Genomic DNA, 20,028 nt, shown 5'->3' with positions numbered 1-20,028 from the left:
AGGCCTACTTCCTAGTTTTACTTGGTAGCACAACTATTCATCCAGTTGGAATGGGTCAACATCCTGTAGCTACATACAACAATACACACAATACACATAACAACAACTACAACACACCTCACACTTATTCTGGCAATAGGTCTTATTAATTTGTCCTTCAAAATGTCTCCTTTGTCCAGGCATTTCTTTGGTGACCACTTCCACTTCCCCAGTGGAAAGCCTTATTATCTTCATATGGTTTTGCCTTCATCCCCTGATAAACTCATAGAGCCTTAGAATTGAGAAGAATCTTAGAGGTTATCTATATCCAACCTTTACCCAGAGAGAGAATCACTTCTATAGTACTCCTGATCCTGACAATGGTCAGCCAGCTGCTGTGCAGGGTATTCAACTACTTCTAGGACAGCTCATTTCACCACTAGACACCCAAGTAATTAGAAAATTCAGCCACTCGCTCACTCAACAAATGTTTACTGGGCTTCCCTGGTGGCGCAGTGGTTGAGAGTCTGCCTGCCAATGCAGGGGACACGGGTTCGAGCCCTGGTCTGGGAAGATCCCACATGCCGCGGAGCAACTGGGCCCGTGAGCCATAATTACTGAGCCTGCGCGTCTGGAGCCTGTGCTCCGCAACGAGAGAGGCCGCGATAGTGAGAGGCCCGCGCACCGCGATGAAGAGTGGCCCCCGCTTGCCGCAACTAGAGGAAGCCCTCGCACAGAAACGAAGACCCAACACAACCATAAATAAATAAATTTAAAAAAAAATGCAAACCTTAAAAAAAAGAAATACCAGTTATAAAAAAACAAAACAAAAAACCCAGATGTTTACTGATCATGTTCCTTGTTCAGGCATAGTGCTTGGCACACTGGAGGTTTAGCTGTACAGGGCTCCCCACAGGCCTTCTGCATTTCCGCCTTTCCTGTCTTTGTTCACTGGCCTCAAGTAACTTTCAGTTGAGTTTCTTCTTCTCTAACATGGAGATAATAATACCTATCTCGAAGGGTTTTTGTGAGGATCAACTGATATAACGTGTAGAAATGCTCTGGAAACCAACTGTAATATAGGTAAGGCTTTCTCCTCATCTCTCCAACTGTGTATTATATTTGGGGGGGTGGTGGTGGAGATGATTCTACTATCATCTTTTAGATTATATTTTATACATACAAAAGAATAGTTGTTATATGTGAGTTATAAGATATAATGAATACCCACAAATCTACCATTTAACCCAATAACTAGAACATTACCAAGAGCATCCACTTTTCTTCCCCATCCCATCCCCAAACTCTCTCCAAAGTAACTACTAATAAATTTTGTGTTTATCATTCCTCTGCTTTTCAAAACGTTTTATCATATATACCCAAACAATATATTGTTTAATTTTGCTTGTTTCTGAAATTTATGAAAATGGTCTCAAATACTTGCAGTGTTCTGGGATTTCTTTTATCATTCAATAGTATGTTCCTAAGATTTAGTCAATCCAATTATACATACTCTGAAGCTTCATCTCCTTGACGTAGCCTCTTCAGATCACAAGAGCACAAAGCGATCCTTCCCACTCTGAACGCCTCTAGTAGTCACTGTCTATTTTTAAAATGAGCTGAAATTGTAGCTTCACTTTTCCTCTATCTTAAGTGGCATCACCCTAACTAGACATAAACTCCTTGGAAGGCAGGGAGGTGGCTTATCATGGTAGGAGAGCACTGAATGGGCGGCCTGGGTTCCAATTCCGGTGTCACCCTCACAGGCAGTGTCCTCGGCCTGGTTCCTTCCCCTTTCTGAGCCTCCACTTCTTTCTTTACTTTAACAGGAGGGTTTTTGCGAGGAACTCCTGAGACAGCGGATACAACGCGCTTCGTAAACTGCGAATTAATAGTCACGTCACCGTTGGGCCCACAGTTTCCAGAGGCGCCTCTGCACACAGGGCCAGGCCAGTGGCGCTCTGGCTGTGTCTGGGGACGGCCGTGTCACCCGCGAGGGCAGGGACCGGGATTCTTCCTTTCTTCGGGATACTCCAGGAAGCACCATGGCGGGCCGTACTGTTAACGGAGGCTAAACTTCTGTGAAAACTGCCAGCAGGCGGGAGGGCGCTCCCTCCCCTGGAATTGGGCAGGGCGCGAGGCAGTTGTATTCACGCATGCGCATCTCCTCCTTGAGGCCCTGGTGAGACCCAGCCAAAATTAGTTCGCTCCGCTCGGGTTTTTTCCATACAGGGGCTAAACTCTTTTCTGTACGCATGCGTCTTGTGTAGGCTGCGGTTGGCTGATGGTCCCATCCGTCATCGGATGAGCCAATGAAGTGAGCCTCAAGATCCACTTCCCGCCCTTCTGTGGGGAGCCCTGGGAGTGGATTTGGGTCTTTGTCCACACTCATACCCGTGTGGACCAAGCGGTTGAGAAGGCAGCCTGGGAGCGGGCAGGAAGCTTGCTCACCCGCTGGCGACCGACTGCCTTATTTGCTGTCATAGCGGGGAGGGTGAATGAGAGAGTGAAAGGGTCGGTGTAAAGGGCGCCGGGGTCCCCAGGGGTCGTTGCTAGTCATTTGTTGAGCACCCACTGTATGCCAGACGCTGCCCTAGGCAGGCGCTTTGGAACGGTGATCTCTGCTTCCATGGGGGCTTACAGCCTAGTGGGACAGGTTAAACAAGTGCTTTTATTGCCTTACACCTCCCTTCTTCCCCTTCGCCTTAGATGGAGATTCTCCTCTTCGCGAATACTAAACCAATTCAAGGTCCCCACCCGGCACTGGGTGGCAGCGCTGGGATTGGGCACCAAGGCGCCGAGGCCAGCCTCCGCTTCCAGCCGAGGGCGGTGACTAGGGGTGAGGACTGGCGCTGCGGTCACGTGAGGGCGGAGTTTGGCGGGCGCGTGACCTCCGTGTAGGCGGGGCCCTTCCCCTTCCTCTTCCCCTTTCCCTTCGCTCTTGGGCCCTCGGCGTCGTCACCAGCTTTTATTGGGCACATGGCGGCTGATGCGCAGTAAATGGGAGTGACAATGGGAGTGACTCTGGGAGGCCACACTGCGAAGGCGGGGACCTCAAGCCAAACGAAGTGCCCGAATGAGGCCTAAGAGCTGTAAACAGGTGGAAACGGGGACAAAGCAAAGGGGGGTGGGGTGGGTAAATGCAAGTCAATCCAACTGGAAGCAGTAAAGCCTGGGCTCAAATGAACTATACCTATTTGGGAGCTGCGCTGTGGAAAGAACCTGAGAGCCACCTTTTCCTTTTGGGCCTAGGGTTTACCAACTGAAATAGGGTAGGGCACTGGACGTGCCCCCTAGCCGGGCAATGACACTGAATGATTTAAGTTTGCAATCAGAAGCAAGCAGTCTGTATTGGCTTAGTAGGAGCCACTTTGGAGCCTGGGGTGGGGTCGCCTTATGTCCCTTTCACATCCGCTTGCTGTTCCTGAAACAAGTTTCCACAATCACAAGGCTGGAAAAGTTAGCCCATGGGACTGAGGGGTGAGTCACAAGAACATGAGCTACAGGGAACTGCTTGGCCTCCTTGGCTGGAACAATCAGATACCACCCTTTGCTTCCCACCTCCCAAGAGTCACCTCTTTGGGGATGGGAGTCCACTGGGTGCTAATTCTTCAGTAGAGTGATAACTAGAAGAAACGGGAATCCACGCTCCTCAGCCCCATTGGATCTGGTACTGGAAAGTAGAGAAGCTGCAGAAAGTTACCACGCCCATGAGGGGAAAAAAACCCTTTGTAGCGCTCAGTTTATGAACTGCACTTTCACATGCATTATCTCATTTTAGTCTGACTGAACACATACTGTGTGCCAGGCACTGAGCCAGACACAAAAATGGGTGAGACAGTGAATTTTTAAGAAGAGCTTTCAGTCCAGTTGTACAGAGAAAATAGAAGCTAGGACCTACAGTTTCAGGTAGAATGAGGTAGGAGCTATAAAAAAGGGGCAGATTCCTAAGACACTTCATAAGAGAAGGATATCATAGCCAGCTGGGTAGGATGGGGGAAATCAGGAAAAGTTTAATGGAGGGAAAGTTGTAGGAGTAAAAGCTTGCATGATAGGAAAGTTTTCAAAGAAATAGGCATGTAGAGCCCTATTTTTTGCCCATAGAACCTCTTACCCAAGTAAGTTAATCTATTTTCATGTCTTTGACAAGTAGCAGTAATAAAAATAATAACAGTGATTGAGCACTTATTATGGATCAGGAATGGTTTCAAGTGATTAATTTGTAACATTTATTTAAATCTCACAGCAACCCATTTTACACATGAAGTGACTGAGTCTTGAAGAAGTTAAGGTACTCTCTAGGCTGATGTCTCACAAGTCTTCTCTTGTCTCTGGCCTAGGCATTGGCCTGAGCCCCAGCTTCATTCATCCAGCTGCCTACCAGGTAGTTCCTCTGGAATATCCTCCAGGTATCTAGTAAAGAAGTGTTATCTCTCCTTATCAAAAGAAAACCAGTGACCTCTAGGGTTGCACCGGGTCCACCACACCTGACTGTGCAGTTACCCCTGGGGAGCAAAACACTCCTCTCTACTTTCGATGCCCCAAAGAATGCATCAGTGAGCTTTCCCTTTTTCAAGGTTAGCACAAGCCTTGCGAGTCAAGGGACTTCCCTGGTGGTCCAGCGATTAAGACTCTGCACTTCCACTGCAGGGGGCGTGAGTTCGATCCCTGGTCGGGGAACTAAGATCCTAGATGCGGTACGGCCAAAAAAAAAAAAGACTAATGAGTCAAGCAGGCCTTTAATGAAGTTAGGAGATCACAGATAAATACATTTCTGGTTCTTCTGATCTATACAACTCAAACTCTTATGCAGCTTGGGGCCCTTTATGAGTCTCTCCTTGCCCCGCCCTCCAGCCTTTTTCCATGGTCCTTGGAGTTCCCATGTCCCAAGGACGACGACTTCACAGGTGACCAACACTATGAATGGCTTCCCTCTTCATAAAAACCTTCTCTCATCCTGCTGGCCTGGACAGGATGACCATCTATCAATACCATACGAGGGCTTCCACGTACACCTCCAACTCAGTTCATCTGAAACGAAACTCATGTCCTTCGGACGTACCTGGTGGCCTTGTCTGGCGCCACAGCACCACCATCCAGTCAGTAGTACAAGCACGAGTTTTAGAGTCGTTGACTCGCCTCCCTTTCCTTCGTCCTCTACCCTCACCAGGCAGTTTCCAAGTCCTGTTATTCTACTTCTTAAGTATTTACTAAATTCATCCTCTCACTTGCAAAGGACCCTGACTGGACCTCAATTCTGCCTGCCTTCCAACTGGTTCTCAGCATTACTGTCTGAGGGAGCTTATACTGGCAGGAAGCTTTCTGAAGTGCAAATCTGATCAAGTCCCTCCTCTATTTAAAATCCTTTGATGACCAAATATCTCCTGCAGAATAAAATCCAAATTATGGCAATCAAGGCCCTTCACAGTGAGGTTTCCGCCTACCTCTTCAGCTTTCTCTGCTATACCTTTGACCCATACCACAGTATTTGATTTCCTGAATGCACCATTTTCTCTCCATACTTTACACGCTATTCCGGCTACCAGGAATGACTTCCCTGCCCTCATTTGTACATGTCTTCCAAATCCAGCTCAAATACCTCCCCTAAGTAGCCTCCCCTGATCTGTACTGGCTCGGATTTCGGTGTGCCTCCTCCTCTGATCCCACAGCCCACTTACAGCCTTCCTACATGTCATTTAATGCAGCCTGCTGACTCAAGTGTTAACTGTTGCTTCACTTCTCTCTTGTCCCCGCTTAACTGTGAGTTGAGAGGCAGGAGCTGTCTTGTTCCTCTCTATATCTCCAATACCTAACAAAGAGTTTCACACACAGCAGGTGCTTAATAAATGTTTGTTGCATTTAAGACAGGAGGATGGCATGACTGAAGACTCAAAGGGTCTGTCAAGGAATGGACTGTACTGCCTGGTTGCCCTAGTGGCCAAGGGATGTGCAGTGGAGTTGCATGGACTACGCCTGGAAAAGAGGTTGTGTCAGTTCTTTGAAGGCCCTGGGAGCCCTGCCCAGGAGTTTGGGCTTATTTGGTGGGCAGTAGAGAACCATGAGGTGCTGGCTGATCAGTGCTGTGCCAAAGATGGGAGGATAGATTAGAGAAGGCGAAGGCTTGGGTTAGAGAAAACAGGTAGCTATTAGCTCTGTCTTACAGTTGATGAAACAGTGGCTTGGGCAGATGGTGACTACCCAAGGCCACACAGCTGGTAAGCAACGGAACTAGGAGTTGAACAAGTTCTGGACTATGCCAAGTCCAGAGATCTTTATACCACACCACAGCGGGTATGCAGTAGATGGGGCTTCAAGGTTGTCCCAGTGTGAATGGATACTCCATTAATCAGGATAGGATAGGTTATATTGCAGACACAATTCTGAAATCTCTGTGGCTTAACATAACACACTTATTTGCCATTCACACAAAGTCCACTGTGGCGCTGGACATCACCTTAAGGCAGCTTAGCCATCCAGGCTGCTTTGACATGCTTCCACAGTTGCCACGATAGGGAAAGAGCACTTGGAGAATCACATACCAGCTTGATTTTGGAAGTGACACACATTACTTCCAGTACGGTCCACTGGCCAGAACTAGTCTGATGACCTCACTTGACTACACAGGGACTGGGAAATACAGTCTTCTATGTGTCCAGGAAGCGGAAGAGGGCAGGAAATATTTGTGGGCAATAGTAATGCCTACCCAGGACATCAGGAGCCGATGCCTATAGAGAAGGAGGGGTGAGGCCAAACAGTCTTGAGTGTATGAGATGTGCAAAGGAGAGAGGTTTTGCTCAGGATTTGTGTTAGGTCAAGGCTGTTCTAGTCACAGGCAGTCAGCAGGGGAACCTCATCCAGAGGATAGTACCTTCTTAACCCTTTCCTGCTCAGCATCTTTCACCTCTGCTCCTGCTGAGGGAGAAGTGAAGCAAAATCTGTAATGACCCTGAGAGGGAGGCAGGACTGGTACAGATGACCGCAGTTTTCAGATGAGGAACCCAAGGAATGAAGACATTCTGTGATGTGCCTGCATATGCAGCAACCAAAGCATTAAAACCACGGTTTGTGGATTTTAGGCATTTGCAGGCCTGTCGCCACCATCCTATGTGGGCCCTTCATACTCCATGTCTGCCTCTGAAGCACCTAGCATGGGCCTAGTACAGAGGAGTGGCCAAACCCTGTTAGTAGTGAGCCAGGCCCTCCCTATGCACTTCCCTCCAGAGCCCCTGCATCTGCCCTACAGCATAGCTGTGCAGGGCACACGGCTACGGGAGCAAGAGCCACCAGCCCCTGCCAAACCTCTGCAGAAAGGCACCAGGTGGGGAAGCCCTTTGGGGTATGTGAGGAGGGCAGGGAGAGGCTCCTGGCACTGTTAGAGGGCGCTTCAAAAGGGAGGGGTAGGGCAGCTGCCCCTTCGGGAGGGAACTCTGTGGGGGCCGTGCAGGTGGAATCCATCTGTGCCTAACATAGTGCCTGGGCAAGTTTCTGCTGTGGAAAAGTTTTCCGTAGCTGAAGGTCCTCTATCACACTCCTCCTCCTCCACGCACACTCCATCTGTTCCTGACCTGGCCTTGAGTGGTATTTGTTTTTCTTGTGTCCCAGGATCCCTCCTCTGGCTTCTAACCAGACAACCCTCCTGAGTCCTGGGGCTGCTTCTGCTTCTGACAGAGCACCTGGAAGAAATTCTCACCTGAAAACCCCACCTCAGACATCTCGAGTGTCCGCCCGGCAGGCTAACCGCCCTTCTTTCCTGCTGAGGTGGAGCTCTGGACTCCCACCCTGGCAGGGCCACACGATCCTTCCTTCCCCTCCTCAGCCGACCGCACCAAAGAAACCAGAACCCAGGCCGAAGTATCAGAAACGTGTATTCTTTTTCTTTTAATAGTAAACCTCTTTACAACAAATATAGTGAAAGAGTTTTCAAACAAAACTCATAAGAATCTCGAGGACTTTGTCTTTTCTTATTGTGTAGAATACTAAGAAAGCATCACCATACAGCACAAAAAGAAATATTGAAAACAAATCAACAGTCACACACTTGGACTCGCCCTCCCCAGGACCCAGGATGAGCCCTAGGAGTGTGGGTGATTGTCGGGTTTGAGGATGGGGCACCTCCGGGCCTGTCTCCCCTCCCTCTCCCTCCCCCCTTCCCTCTGGGACTTGAATGGGGAAGACAGAGAGAATCCAGGTTCTCCATATAACACTCCAGCCCCCCTCCCCCCCTACGAATCCCATTCCTTCTACCAACTGCTTAGGCGATGGAGAGGCGGCAAGAGGGGAGATGAAGCGTTCCCAGGCTCCATGTCTCCTCCCCTCCGTGAAAGCCTAATTTCACCCCCCACCCCACCCCAGGGGATTCCAAAGAGTCAGTTAAAAATATATAGATATAGATATTTCTAGATACACTTTTACATCATTTCTGTCTCTCCAAACAAATAAATAATCAGCAAGAGAAGGTGCATTACTTCCTTCCTGTCCAAGGTGGGAAGGGCTGGATAAGGGTCAGGGGTCAGTCTCGCTGCATTGAGTGCACTGCTGGGGGGAGGGGAAATGGTGTGTTCCACTGGGGGGTGTGTATGTGTGGGAGGTCCTCTTGCCCACTATCCCTGAAAGCTGTGGGAAACCTGGGGAGTGGAGGGGCATTGGATGACTCCAGTGATTACTTTGGCAAATGCCCAGTTATTCGGAGGAAGGAGTGGGTGGAGGCAAATTTGGCTTGTGAGAGGAAGAAGAAATGAAGTCCCCACTTGAGGTCTGGGTTCCCAGAGACCCATTCATCAGGCCGGCCAGGGGCCCCTACCCCCAAGAGAAACCTCGGGATACTGAATTGCAGAAATGTCACATATTCATTCACAGATCACCCCCTGCCCCCAGGGATAGAGAGAAAAGGACACACACACATCCACACATGGTAATCAAAAGCCAGGTTTGCCATTACAAGGCAGAGGGCAAAACTGGTGAATATTGCACCGTGAACTGCAGGGGCCCTCACCCCGACCCCATGTTTAATGGTGGCCAAGCCCAGCCTAGAAAGGTGGGCAGACTGATGGCGGGAATAGCCTGAGAAGGGAAGGCCAGTCATTCAACGTTTATTGAGCACCTATCATTCACCTTTCACCCAATCAGCATTTGTTGAGCGCTGCCTATGTGCCAGGCACTGGGCAAGGCTCTGGGGATGCATGCATACATGCACAAGACTACACCCTGGCTTCTTTCAAGGTCCTGATCAAGCCTCATCGATTCTTGACACTCCCTCTAGGAACGTGCAGGAAGACTGAGCATGCTGTGTGCCCAATCAGCAGTTGGGGGGTAAGCTGTAAGGAAGGATCACAGCCCAGGTGAGCAAAAAGCTGCAGAGAGGAAGAGGAACTTGAGTATCATCCTGAAAGCAGGAGGGGGTGTGGGGGGAAGAGGGTACTCCAAGAAAGGGAGCTGGGTATAAAGGCCTGGGCACTGGGTGAACAATTGTGCGTGGAGCTGCGGGAGAGGTAGGGCTATAGGGAGAAGCCAAGAGGGCCAAGTGCCAGATCTCCAAGTGAAGTATAAACATATTAGAGCTGAGAGTAAGAACAGGGGATGCAGCAGGGAAGAAGAGAGTGGGGCTCAGGAAGGAGGGTCATAGAGCTGGAAGCCAGGGCTGTGTGGCTGCAAGAAGAGCCATCTGTCCCTCTGTAAACACACACTCACACACACACACACACACACACACACACAGGCACACACCCTCAGAGCTCAGTTCAGACAGATTCACACACACATGCCCAGACGGGCTCAGACACACATAAAGGTGCACCCATGCAACCATACACACACACACATAAATACAAAGGTACACTCAGACACATAAATACCAGATCCCTCAGAAACACACTCGGGTACCTGTGCGGTCACACGCACCCCTCTGCTCTGGTTTCCTTCCTTGCATCAAGTGTCAGAATACTGCAAGCGGCTGGATCGTAGAGGCAGGCAGAGTGTCTGTCGCCTACCACAAAACCGGGCCTTGTCTAACTCTACTTTCCCACCAGGATGAAACCCCAAGGGAGCACTGCACCCCTTGGGCAGAGGGGCTGGGCTTCTTATGTGAAGGAGTGGGGCAGGCCCCAGTCTGCCTGCCCATGTCACCCCAGGACAGGCCCCTTAGGGCAGGGGGTAGTGGTGGATTGCGGGCCGGGGGCCTGCCCCCTCCAGTTTGATCTGTGATCCAGCCTGGGGTCTCAGGACCCCACGCTTTGGCTGCCCCCACTGGGGAGGCAGTAGAGAGGGCGGACTTGGGGGCGGGGAGGGGAGCAAGAACAACAGCAGAAAAATCTCATCTGTACAGTACGGGCCGTTTGAGTCATTATTATTACAATATACTTTGACAAAAATAGAATCTCATTTCATATCAATACAACAACAACAAAAAAAAACAGTTTCCTGGACTGTTACACTGCTAACGTTTTCCAAAGGTTGCTATTTACAATTACAGTAGCCAAGACAGAAGGTGGGATGCGGCCTGGGGGTGGTGGGACAGGAGGTAGCGAGACAATGAGGGCGCCAAGAGCAGGGAGGTGGGGTCAGGAGCGGAAGGAGCTGGGAGGAGGGCTGGGGAGAGGGGCCAAGGAGGAAAGAAGGGAGGCAGGCCTTTTGCGGACCTTCTCCATCCCCTCTCCCACCCTCACACACCACCCCAGTGTCCACTCCTCTGGGTATGTGTACGTGCAAGGAAGAGCAAGTCCCCTCACTCACGCTAGTCCCTGGATGCAAGGGTTTCCAGTCCTCAGGCACCCCGGGGTGCCTGAGGCCGTCTCCTGCTGAGCCACCTCACTCTCCCCAGTTCTCCCTGCGCTTTGTGGCCAGCTTTACAGGGCTGGTGTCAACTGAGGGATGGGGAGCTATTGCACTGTGTATCTTAGAGAAAGTGCTGGGGAAGGGAGGGGGCCCCCAATTCACCCCCTGCCCCAGCCCTTCTGCCCCTCCTCAGCCCTCTCCTTATGGCTGTCTTTCTCTCCAACTGTGCTTCATAGGGGCCCTACCTCAAGCCCCTCCCCCTCCAGCCTCGATTCCCAGGCAGCCTTCCCAGCCCCAAACCTCAGCCAGCACCCGCACACCCTGGAGGTGCAGATCACACATTAACCAGTTGAGAGTGTGTGGTGTGTGTGCAGGGGCCTCTGGGGCCCAGGCTTGGGTATTCTGCCCCATGTGCCTGTGGCCATAGGAACAGCCGAGAAGCAGAGACCTTCTTCAGAACCTCTGCCTCACTTTCCCCCTGAAACACAAAACCACCCATGAGGCCGACTTTGGGGTTTCAGTCTATTGTAAGGGGTTTTTGTTGTTTGGTAGTTTTTGGTTATTTCCCTCTGTCTGGGGGATGGGGTGGGAGGGCCCCGCATGCAGGGCTCGGCACCTGTCCTTTCCCAAGGCCTATCGGGCCCCCCACCCCCTCCTGCAGCATATGTGTACAACGTGCAAAGTGTCCCCCCCTTCCCGCAAAAAAGAGCCTCCCAGCCAGTGAAACTGGTGGGGGGTGCAGAAAGAGGGGATGGGAGCATCCCCCTCTCCAAAGCGAGAATCCAAATTAAAAAAAATATAATAATAATAATAATATAATAATAATTATACACAAATGTAACCGTCAACAGGACACGGAGCACAAGAAAGGAAGTGGGGGTCGAGCGGGAGGAGCCCAGGACAGGGAGGGGTGGGCGGTGAGATTGTCAACTCTTCATCAGGGAGGCTGAGAGGAGGGGAGTGGGAACCGTCACTTTAATGTCTGTGAAGAGAGGAGATGGAGAAGGGGGTGTGAGGGCGTGGCCCAGGCTACGGGGTATGTGCCCCCCACGTCCCTCTCCCAGTAGGGCCAGGATTCTAGTGGCAGGGCCAGCTCTGAGGGGAGGAAGTCATCGAGCAGAAGGACTGATGCTGGAGGGAGGGGAGATGGGCCCTTGGTGGGGGTGAAAGGGTGTCGGTGCTGCCCCATAAGGGCTGATGGAAGGGCTAGCTGGCCACAGGGCCTCTTAGGTGGGAGCTGAGACAGGCTGGGGGCATATGGGCCAGTCCCTGGGTGTAGCAGACAACGGCAGACCGGAGGGGTGATGCTACAGTACCCAAGTATCGAGCCGCATCCTCTTCACAGCTGAGCCCTCAGCCTCAGGCTCTGGGGCTGGGCGCAGCAGGCCCAGTGTGGGCCCGAAGTCTCCCCGTCCATCATCCCGGTCCCCCGTCTCATAGGAGGCCCCAGCCGGGCTGCTGAGACTGTCGCCAGGCTCAGGGCGGGTAGCCGGAAACACAGCTGGAGGGGGAGGCGCAGGGCTGCGCTCACGGCTTGGGGACACTGGTTCCGACTTGATGCTGATGTGGGGGTGGGTGGTGACCGTGAGGGCAGCACCCACGTGGGGCAAGGAGCTGCCGGGGCTGGAGACAGGCAGTGGGCATGGAGTACAAGGGACAGAAATAGAGGAGGTGAGGGACAGAAAAAGTGATGGGAGGTCACACGACAGGGAGTGAGAGAGGACAGGAAGTGAGAGGATGGGGGTTGGGGGTGGGGTGAGGCAAGTGGATGGAGACAGAGGCAGCAGGAGAGAGAGAGGGCCAAGTGAAGGGAAAAGAAGGAAAAGAAGTCACATGAGTTGTCTTTCCATCCCATGTCGTCTTCTGCAGAGCTGGGAGGGCCCCACACCCCCCCCCAACCCCGGGCTGGCTCGGGGAAAGGCTCAGGATGGCTCTCCCAGGCCTCAACAGGGGACTCCAGGGCTGCCACTTAGTGGCTTACCTGCTGTCCAATGATGACAGACAACCTCAAAGGGATCTCAGCTCTCAAGAGGCCCCTCCTCTTCCCACCCCTCAGCTCCCCCTTCCCCAACACTGGCGGGGCATCCCCGGGACTCACATTAGGTTGCTGAGGGACACGGGGACCAGGTGGGGCTGCTGCTGAGGTGGCGGCTGGGGCTGCTGGGGCGGCTGGGGCTGCGGCTGCGGCTGGGGCTGTGGCGGCTGCGGCGGCTGCTGCGGCTGCGGCGGCTGCTGCCAGGCGGTGACACTGCCTAGCGACAGCCCCCCAGGCGAACTGAAGGCCGGTAAGGAGGAGAGCTCTGCACTGGTCAACTGGTAATCTGCACGGGGTGGGGAAGAAGGTGCGGGTGAGCTTCTTGCAGTGGGAGAGAGGACCGAGGCTCCCATGGGGGAGCCGCCTCCAGGACTATCAGGATGGGGGGAGTTGTTAACGACAGATGTGAATAATCAAGTAAGCCCATACAAATTCAGTGAAGATGGCACTCAAAAAAACGTAAATCTTAATAACCACGAGGTGCTGTTTTTTAACAGGATGCAAAGAGAGGTCGTTTTTTAAAATAGTGTTTAACTTTTTTTTTTTTTAACCATGTGTAGGTATCACTTTTAGAATGTCAATCTTAAAAAAGAAGGCGAGGGACTTCCCTGGTGGTGCAGTGGTTAAGAATCCGCCTGCCAAGGCAGGGGACACGGGTTCGAGCCCTGGTCCGGGAAGATCCCACATGCCGCGGAGCAACTAAGCCCGTGCGCCACAACTACTGAGCCTGCACTCTAGAGCCCACGCGCCACAGCTACTGAAGCCCGTGCGCCTAGAGCCCGTGCTCCGCAGCAAGAGAAGCCACCACAATGAGAAGCCCGCGCACTGCAACAAAGAGTAGCCCCCGCTTGCCGCAACTAGAGAAAGCCCATGCGCGGTAGCGAAGACCCAAAGCAGCCAAAATTAAAAATATAAATAAATAAATTTTAAAAAAATAAAAAAGAAGGGGAAAAAAGGTAGGTAGGGAAGTTCTAGTATATGTCTAATTGTCATCTCTTCAACTGCCAAGTCTTCAAGAGCCTTTCTGAGATTAGAGGGGAATGGTGGGAAATGCTAGGTGAATGGCGCATCTGAAGCAAATGACTGTAACTACCATTCCACCTTCCTCAAAGTCCCTGAGTCTCCTGAAGACTGTCAACACATAAAACAGGCAGAAATAGGTAGCAGCAAGCGTTCGGGCTGCTGTGCCCACATACACAGAGGACGCACGTCTGCCACCCAGAAGGGCCTACAAGAGCAGAGGGGCTGTGAGTGAAACAGGCCTGCGGTGCAACTGGCCAAGGTTCTGGCGGATTTCCCCATGAGGTGGCACTTGTTGTTTTCCAAAATTTCTGTCTTAATGAAGAAACTGTGATGTTTGCACTGTCACAGAACAAACAGAACCATGAAATGTTTCACAATTTACACAGCTCTGTTATGTTTCATGCCGCAGCCTGTTTGGGACAGTTTAGAAAACGCCTTCCCTGAGGAACACAGGACGACTGCACCGTGGTGTGATGAGGAGGGCACACCCGCCAGTCTTCCCAACGCTACACCACGTGGCTCCTACGTGAGGGGCCATTTGCTCCAGCCCTCTGTCTTTACACAGGGAAGACAGGATTATCTGTGCAATAGAACAGTAAGGTGAAGGGCATGAGCGATGGGGTCAAACCTCCTGGCCACCTCCACTTACAGTCCATGCGACCTTCGGCGAGTTACTTAGTCTGTCCATAAACTGGAGGCAATAACCCTGCCTGCATCACTCAGCTGCTATGAGGACTGAGCACGTTAATACACATGAAGTATGTAGAACAGTGTCTGGCACATGATAAATAATCAAAAGATTTACCTGCTGTTATTATTAATTTACAAATGAGGCGGCTGCAGCCTCAAGTTTGAGGAACTCTCCCCAGGTCACAGAGAAAGCCAATGGCAGAGCTAAGACAAGACCCCAGGCTTCTTTATTACCTTTAAATCTCACTCTATAGATGGTCCACGCTTGCCTCTGGTCTCATAACAATGTTAATTAGCCAGGAGTTCTGAGATGCTTACATTTAAAAAGCACACCAAGGGCAGACAGGGGCCCCTACGACCAACTATTTACAACATTCATTTTACAAACAAGGAAACCAACCCTGAACAGTGCAGTGTCCCCCAGCCAGTGAATGGTAGGCACTCAAACCCCAGTCTTGCACTTTCCCACCACACTCCAGCCCTGTCTACGTGGAGATTTGGCTCCCCAGCAGGCCCCTCAGTCTGCTCCTAGAGCGACCACAGCCAGACCTCTGCAGCCAGTGTCAACAAGGGGCCAGGTGCGTCCCTTATCCATGATATTACCACAGGCAGATCACCCCCAGCCGGAACTTGGACTGGGGCCAAGCACTGTAAACAGTGAACAACTAAACAGCAATGTGTTCATTGGGGATTTGTTTATATATGTAGGGTCACCTGAAAACACCTGCTGTTTAAACTGAGGGTCTGCTTAACTACTCCTGCAGCAAGAGGAACTGGAGCCCTTGGTTTCTGAGAGGATGTGAGAAAGCCCAAACACTTCCCAGCAGGGCTCCAACGGCAGGCCCAGGGTCAGAATCTGCTTTCACACCAGACTGACAAACAGAGTCTGAAGTCTGGCCTTGCTGAGCGCCTGTCCCAGGTTCACTGACACCCACTAACCTGCCTCCTGCTTCACAGAGACTGGTGGAGGACCTGAGAAGATGGCAGGAAACCACCACCATGGGATACCCAAATAAACAGCAGCTCCTGAAAAGTGGCCTGTGCTGCCCTCTACCAACCGCCCCCACTGGCAGGGCTAGAAGGGCCTCAGAGACTTCCTGTCCCCCCACAACTCAGAGATGAGAACTCCTACTGGCCCCCGAAGGTGCGGCCATCTGAAGCGGTCCTCTCTGAAGCTGCCCAAGGACATGATAACTTGGGAGTGGGTACACACATGGGAGCACACACAAGGGACGAGGGACTTCACAAGACACCCAGGTGATAAAATCTGGACACCGACCCACATGCCAGGGTCTGGCCTCTCAACACGAGGCAGCTCCTCCAGCTCTCTTACCTGCCCTGAAGGGCTTTCCCACACACAGGGTTGGGTTCTGGATTTTTACACACATGGAACAGGTGTGATTTTGTAGGTATTTGTACTGGTGTCTGGGACCTACCTAGCATGGTTCAACTCTGGAATGTGGGCTTGGGGAGTGGGGAGAAGTTTAGGGGTCTTTTGGTCTAGTCTGATCTCACCACAGAACAGCCCTGATGCAAGCCATTCACAGGTGAGAAAAGCTGGGGAACATCAGAAGCCTCTTCAGTGGGAGAAACAGACCAGGTTCCCAGCCACATCGATGCTCTGAAACAAGGTGACAAGGCATTTCCGCACTGGGAAGTCCTTCCTGACACAGCAGCTTGGAATGCAGGCGAGAATGGCTGAAAATGTCACAGACTGTTCCTGGGAGGGTGTGAGTGGGTGACAGAGGCCAGGACAGCCCTGGGGACCCAGGACGGCCCAAGCACTGGGTGTCCTTTCTGAATTTTTCTACCCAGAGTTCTCTCCCATGTCTCCAAGTGACTCTTCACCTTCAGATCCCCTCCCCCACTTTCATCAGACCTCCTCCTCCCTTTCCCCCTCATCATTCGACCAAGCCAACATCAGGGTGAGAGACCCCCTTCTTCCTCCTCCGCCCCGCCCTGGAGTCCCTACTTGGCTTTCCCAGAAAGCTGGATAAATCTTCCTGACCATGCTTCCTCTCGGGCCTCCTCAGCCTCCCTGTCTCTCTCTGCCTTTGTCTCTCCCTCATTCCTTCATTCTTCTCCTCCAGGAAGCCTTGCTGACCTCGGCATGCTCCCCTCCCCACTCCCTGACCCTGGTCAGCCCGAGTCACCCAGCTGCTCAACCCACCTCAGATGGGAGCTCCCCAAGGACAGGGCTTTCCTTCTCCATTAGGTCCTATTTAAAAATAAGGGATACTCATACCCACTTAAATTTGATTTTCAGACAAAACAATGAATAATTTTTGCACAAGTATGTCTTTGAGACAGTTCCAGTAACACCATCACCATGTGAATGGCGTCCGATGTTACTATTTGCTAAATCTGGCAACCTTAATTAGGTAGGGGCTACCCCAAATCAATGGCCCTCCTCAGATTGGGGCATCCCCCAGAGAATACCTCATGTTCCTTCTCTGGTCCCTCCTGTGCCCCAAGGCCAAGTGCACACAGCTACATGTCACATGAACACTCACCTGTATTGTAGGCGGTGGGCATGGAAGAGAAGGGGAGGCCCTGGCTGAGTAAACTCGGTGTTGCCACGGAAACCACTGGGGTGGTGAGCGAGTGGGTAGACTGGGAGACCCCAAGGCGCTGGGCATTGTTCTGCAGGAGAAAACAGTCTGTCAAGAGGTGGCAAATGGGAGGGCTGCTTTACCCAGGCCCCCCATTCCAAGGACAAGCTGGGGTCCCTGAATCTCGAGGCCCAGGAGGGATGCCTTAGCATGGAGGCCCCGCAGATACACAAACACACACTGGTGCATTCACAGAGACACTGAGATCCATGGAGAGAGACATGCACACACAGATTCACTGACGCCTACACACATGCGAAAAGGAAGGTACATATGCTGGCCCTGTGGCCCTAACACCAGCCATGGGCCCTGTCTCCATTCTTCTCCTGGTTAGTCCCCCTAGAGTCTACCCTCCACCCGTCACACTGCAGCACACGCCCTGGTAGAAGTGTGCTAGCATCTGTGAGGGGAATGCAGGGCTTGGCGTGGCGTGTGCCTGCGTGTACGCACACACGTGTGTAGGGCTGTCAGCTCCATCTGCCGCTGAGTCACTTGTTTATTCCAACTCCACGCTGGGGCCGTAACTGCCGCCGTGTTGGCCGCCAAAGCCTGCCTGCCTTTTCCAGCCTCTCTGGCCTCCCGTCAGGGAGTTCGGGAGGGAGGAGCCCCCGCCCCACTCCTGGCTGAGGGTGAGTATGTAAGCGTGTATATGTGTGACAGAGGAAGAGCGCTGCGTATGCCTCTGAGTGTCTGTAAGACAGGCTGCGTGCAGGAGGGAGCACCAGGAGACAGAGGGAAGCAGGGAAGCCCCCGACCAAGGACAACTCTGGTCTTGCCTTGGGCCTCAGCTTTCCCTAGAAAACCGATTTTCCTGTCCGGCTGGCATCCCTCCTAAGGAGGTCTCTGTCCTGGGTGGGCATGAGTAGAGTCAGAGGGCAAGCACAGTCCAACCCTCAGTCCAAGGGCCTAATCCAGGCACCCTTGGATACACTGAGATGGGACCTCTGAGGCCTGAGGCAGGCCCACTCCACTGGCGCATGTGTGCGTGCACGCGCACATATACACACACACAAAGGTGTGTCTGCATGAATGCAACATCCCATGAAAACATCCACGGACACTCAGGTACATACACATGCATATGAGCCCCTCGCCCCCACCCCGTTCATCTCTGCATCCCACTTGGCACTGAGCATAGCTCTTGGCAAATAACCAGATAAACAAACACCACACACTACACACACAGGCGAAAGGACAAAGGCACACACATACTCCATGCTGGGGGACCGCAGAGCAATGGGCTAACCCAGAATTTAAAGCCACAGCAAACATCTCATAGCCTCACTTACCAGATCTAAATGGTCCTCAGTCTGGGAGCAGAAATAAAACCAAGGGGATGGTTCAGTCTCTGGCCCCTGCCCTCCCCTCATGCCCCTGCCCTCCCCTCACGCCCCTGCCCCCACAGCCGTCTACCTCTTTGCATCGGAGCAGGATGGCTCTCCAGCCTAGAAGGGCAGAGCTCTTCACTGTCCTGACTGATTTCCAGAAGATGCTATAGCCCAATGCCCACCAGTTAGGAAATCCTCACAGTCTAATCCTCATCCCTCTGCTGTAGAGGCAAATCCCTCTGATCATCCTCCTATCATCATCACGGAACCTTCTCTCCCACCTCCTGTCCCTTTTTACTGCCCTTGAGACCGGTACTTCTGTGTTCCAACCTCTTGTAAGGCCCTTCGGGAAGGAAGAGCTCATAAAAAGCCACGATTCCACGATCTCTCTAGGGAAGTCCTAACTGCTGGTTATCTCTCCTGCTAGAAGTCGGCTCTGTCCTCCCACCCTACTGCTCCCCACTCTCCCATTCCCCAGCCCCTGGCCCTCGGTCCAGACACCCCACTCACCAAATGATGCATTAACCCCTTTCCTCCCTGGGAAGTGATGACCCTCAGGTCAGGCTTGCGGCTGGGGGCTCCAAGCTGGGCGCTGTGGGTGGGTGGGGGCGGAGACTTGGCAGGGATGACCTTGTTTAGGCTGTTGCCGTTGGCCACGGGGAGGAGGCCAGGGGAAGCCCGGGCACTGACGTAGCCGTTCCCTGGAAAGGTGAAGAGATGAGGGTAAAAGGAAAAACATGGACCCACCACTTAGCCCTGTTAACTGCTCCCAAACCAATACTCCTGTCATCCAGAACTTCTCAAAGCCATGTTCAGACTTTGAGTGGCTACTGAGTTCTCTAATTTTCCCCTAAAACCACCCTGTCTTGGGAGTAAGGGGAGAACACTCCTTACTCCTCAATCATCGGGTTCATTCCCCTGCCTCTAAGCTACATGTGATGGGACTGGGTAGTAGGAGCTGGTCTCCAGCGACAGGAAGTCCAGAACCTGCCCCCAACTGGGCCCATAATGATGCAGGTTGGAGAAGGGTGGCAGCCTGGAAGCTGAGACTCAGTGTGGATCCCGGTCACGAGGGCAAATCAACCACTCAAGACTGCTCCCCTCGCCTTGAGCTCGGGATGCTGTGATTTGGATAAGCACATGACAAGATGCCTGTAGCTCTGGGAAAAAGACGAGCCATTCACTTGCAGTGCTGGTGTTACTGGAACTGGGGGACTGATGACATAGCTGCCACCAAAATTAGACTGGTGATAACAAGCAGAATAACCATCTTTTACATTTGTTCCACACTCCATAACCAACACAGGGCCGTCACACGCGTATCATCGTATTTATCCTCACGCTAACCCTGCAAGACGGACAGGACGTGTATCATTAGCCCTATTTACAGACGAGGAAACACCTGCCAACCGCTGGTTGGGAGAGACGCGATGACTTCTCCAGGGCCACACAACCACTTTCTACGTGTTGTGCTTGAGGGCCTACAAGTATCACCGTTCCCTTAAGGTCTGCAGGCACTTCTCTGGCCCTTTCCTTGGAGAGGGAGGGGTATTCACCCATTCCCCCTATTTCCTGCCCCCGTACACAACTG

The 20,028-nt window shown here is 52.3% G+C and overlaps 2 protein-coding genes and 1 long non-coding RNA gene across 9 annotated transcripts in view; 1 reads left to right on the top strand and 2 right to left on the bottom strand.

The window, feature by feature from the left end:
* Positions 1-1,597, bottom strand: part of LOC309658594 (uncharacterized protein) — a 48,796-nt gene extending 47,199 nt beyond the window's left edge. The window contains exon 1 of the mRNA XM_082457437.1: positions 1,493-1,597. Coding sequence (XP_082313563.1) covers positions 1,493-1,505 — 13 coding nt within the window. The 5' untranslated portion in view covers positions 1,506-1,597. The remainder of the gene's footprint in view (positions 1-1,492) is intronic.
* Positions 1,598-1,653: 56 nt separating this feature from the next.
* LOC309658677 lies at positions 1,654-7,925 on the top strand. 2 transcript variants are annotated; one of them, XR_014262364.1, is made up of 5 exons: positions 1,654-1,690; positions 1,809-2,296; positions 2,689-2,818; positions 4,226-7,040; positions 7,582-7,925. It is a non-coding gene; the product is annotated as an uncharacterized lncRNA (long non-coding RNA). The 2 variants fall into 2 exon arrangements; XR_014262365.1 differs by lacking the exons at positions 1,654-1,690; positions 1,809-2,296 and adding an exon at positions 2,319-2,493.
* A 2,368-nt stretch (positions 7,926-10,293) lies between these two features.
* The window catches only part of MEF2D (myocyte enhancer factor 2D), a gene marked incomplete at its 3' end in the record, with an annotated part of 31,464 nt that continues 21,729 nt past the window's right edge, over positions 10,294-20,028 (bottom strand). For 3 of the 6 annotated variants that reach the window (XM_082456881.1, XM_082456880.1, XM_082456882.1), the window contains 6 exons: positions 18,948-19,138; positions 18,399-18,419; positions 17,011-17,140; positions 12,848-13,070; positions 12,066-12,372; positions 10,294-11,731 (listed from right to left, as the gene is read on the bottom strand). In XM_082456881.1, coding sequence (XP_082313007.1) covers positions 11,720-11,731; positions 12,066-12,372; positions 12,848-13,070; positions 17,011-17,140; positions 18,399-18,419; positions 18,948-19,138 — 884 coding nt within the window. Of the gene's footprint in view, positions 11,732-12,056; positions 12,373-12,847; positions 13,071-17,010; positions 17,141-18,398; positions 18,420-18,947; positions 19,139-20,028 lie in introns of those variants that run through there. The other 3 variants (XM_082456884.1, XM_082456885.1, XM_082456883.1) reach the window with 2 other exon arrangements.

The sequence above is a fragment of the Balaenoptera physalus genome (genome assembly GCF_965194825.1).
Source record: "Balaenoptera physalus genome assembly, chromosome: 1".
NCBI classification, from domain to species: domain Eukaryota; kingdom Metazoa; phylum Chordata; class Mammalia; order Artiodactyla; family Balaenopteridae; genus Balaenoptera; species Balaenoptera physalus.
Note: the sequence above shows the minus strand (reverse complement) of the source record. Positions and strands in the feature narration are given on the sequence as shown.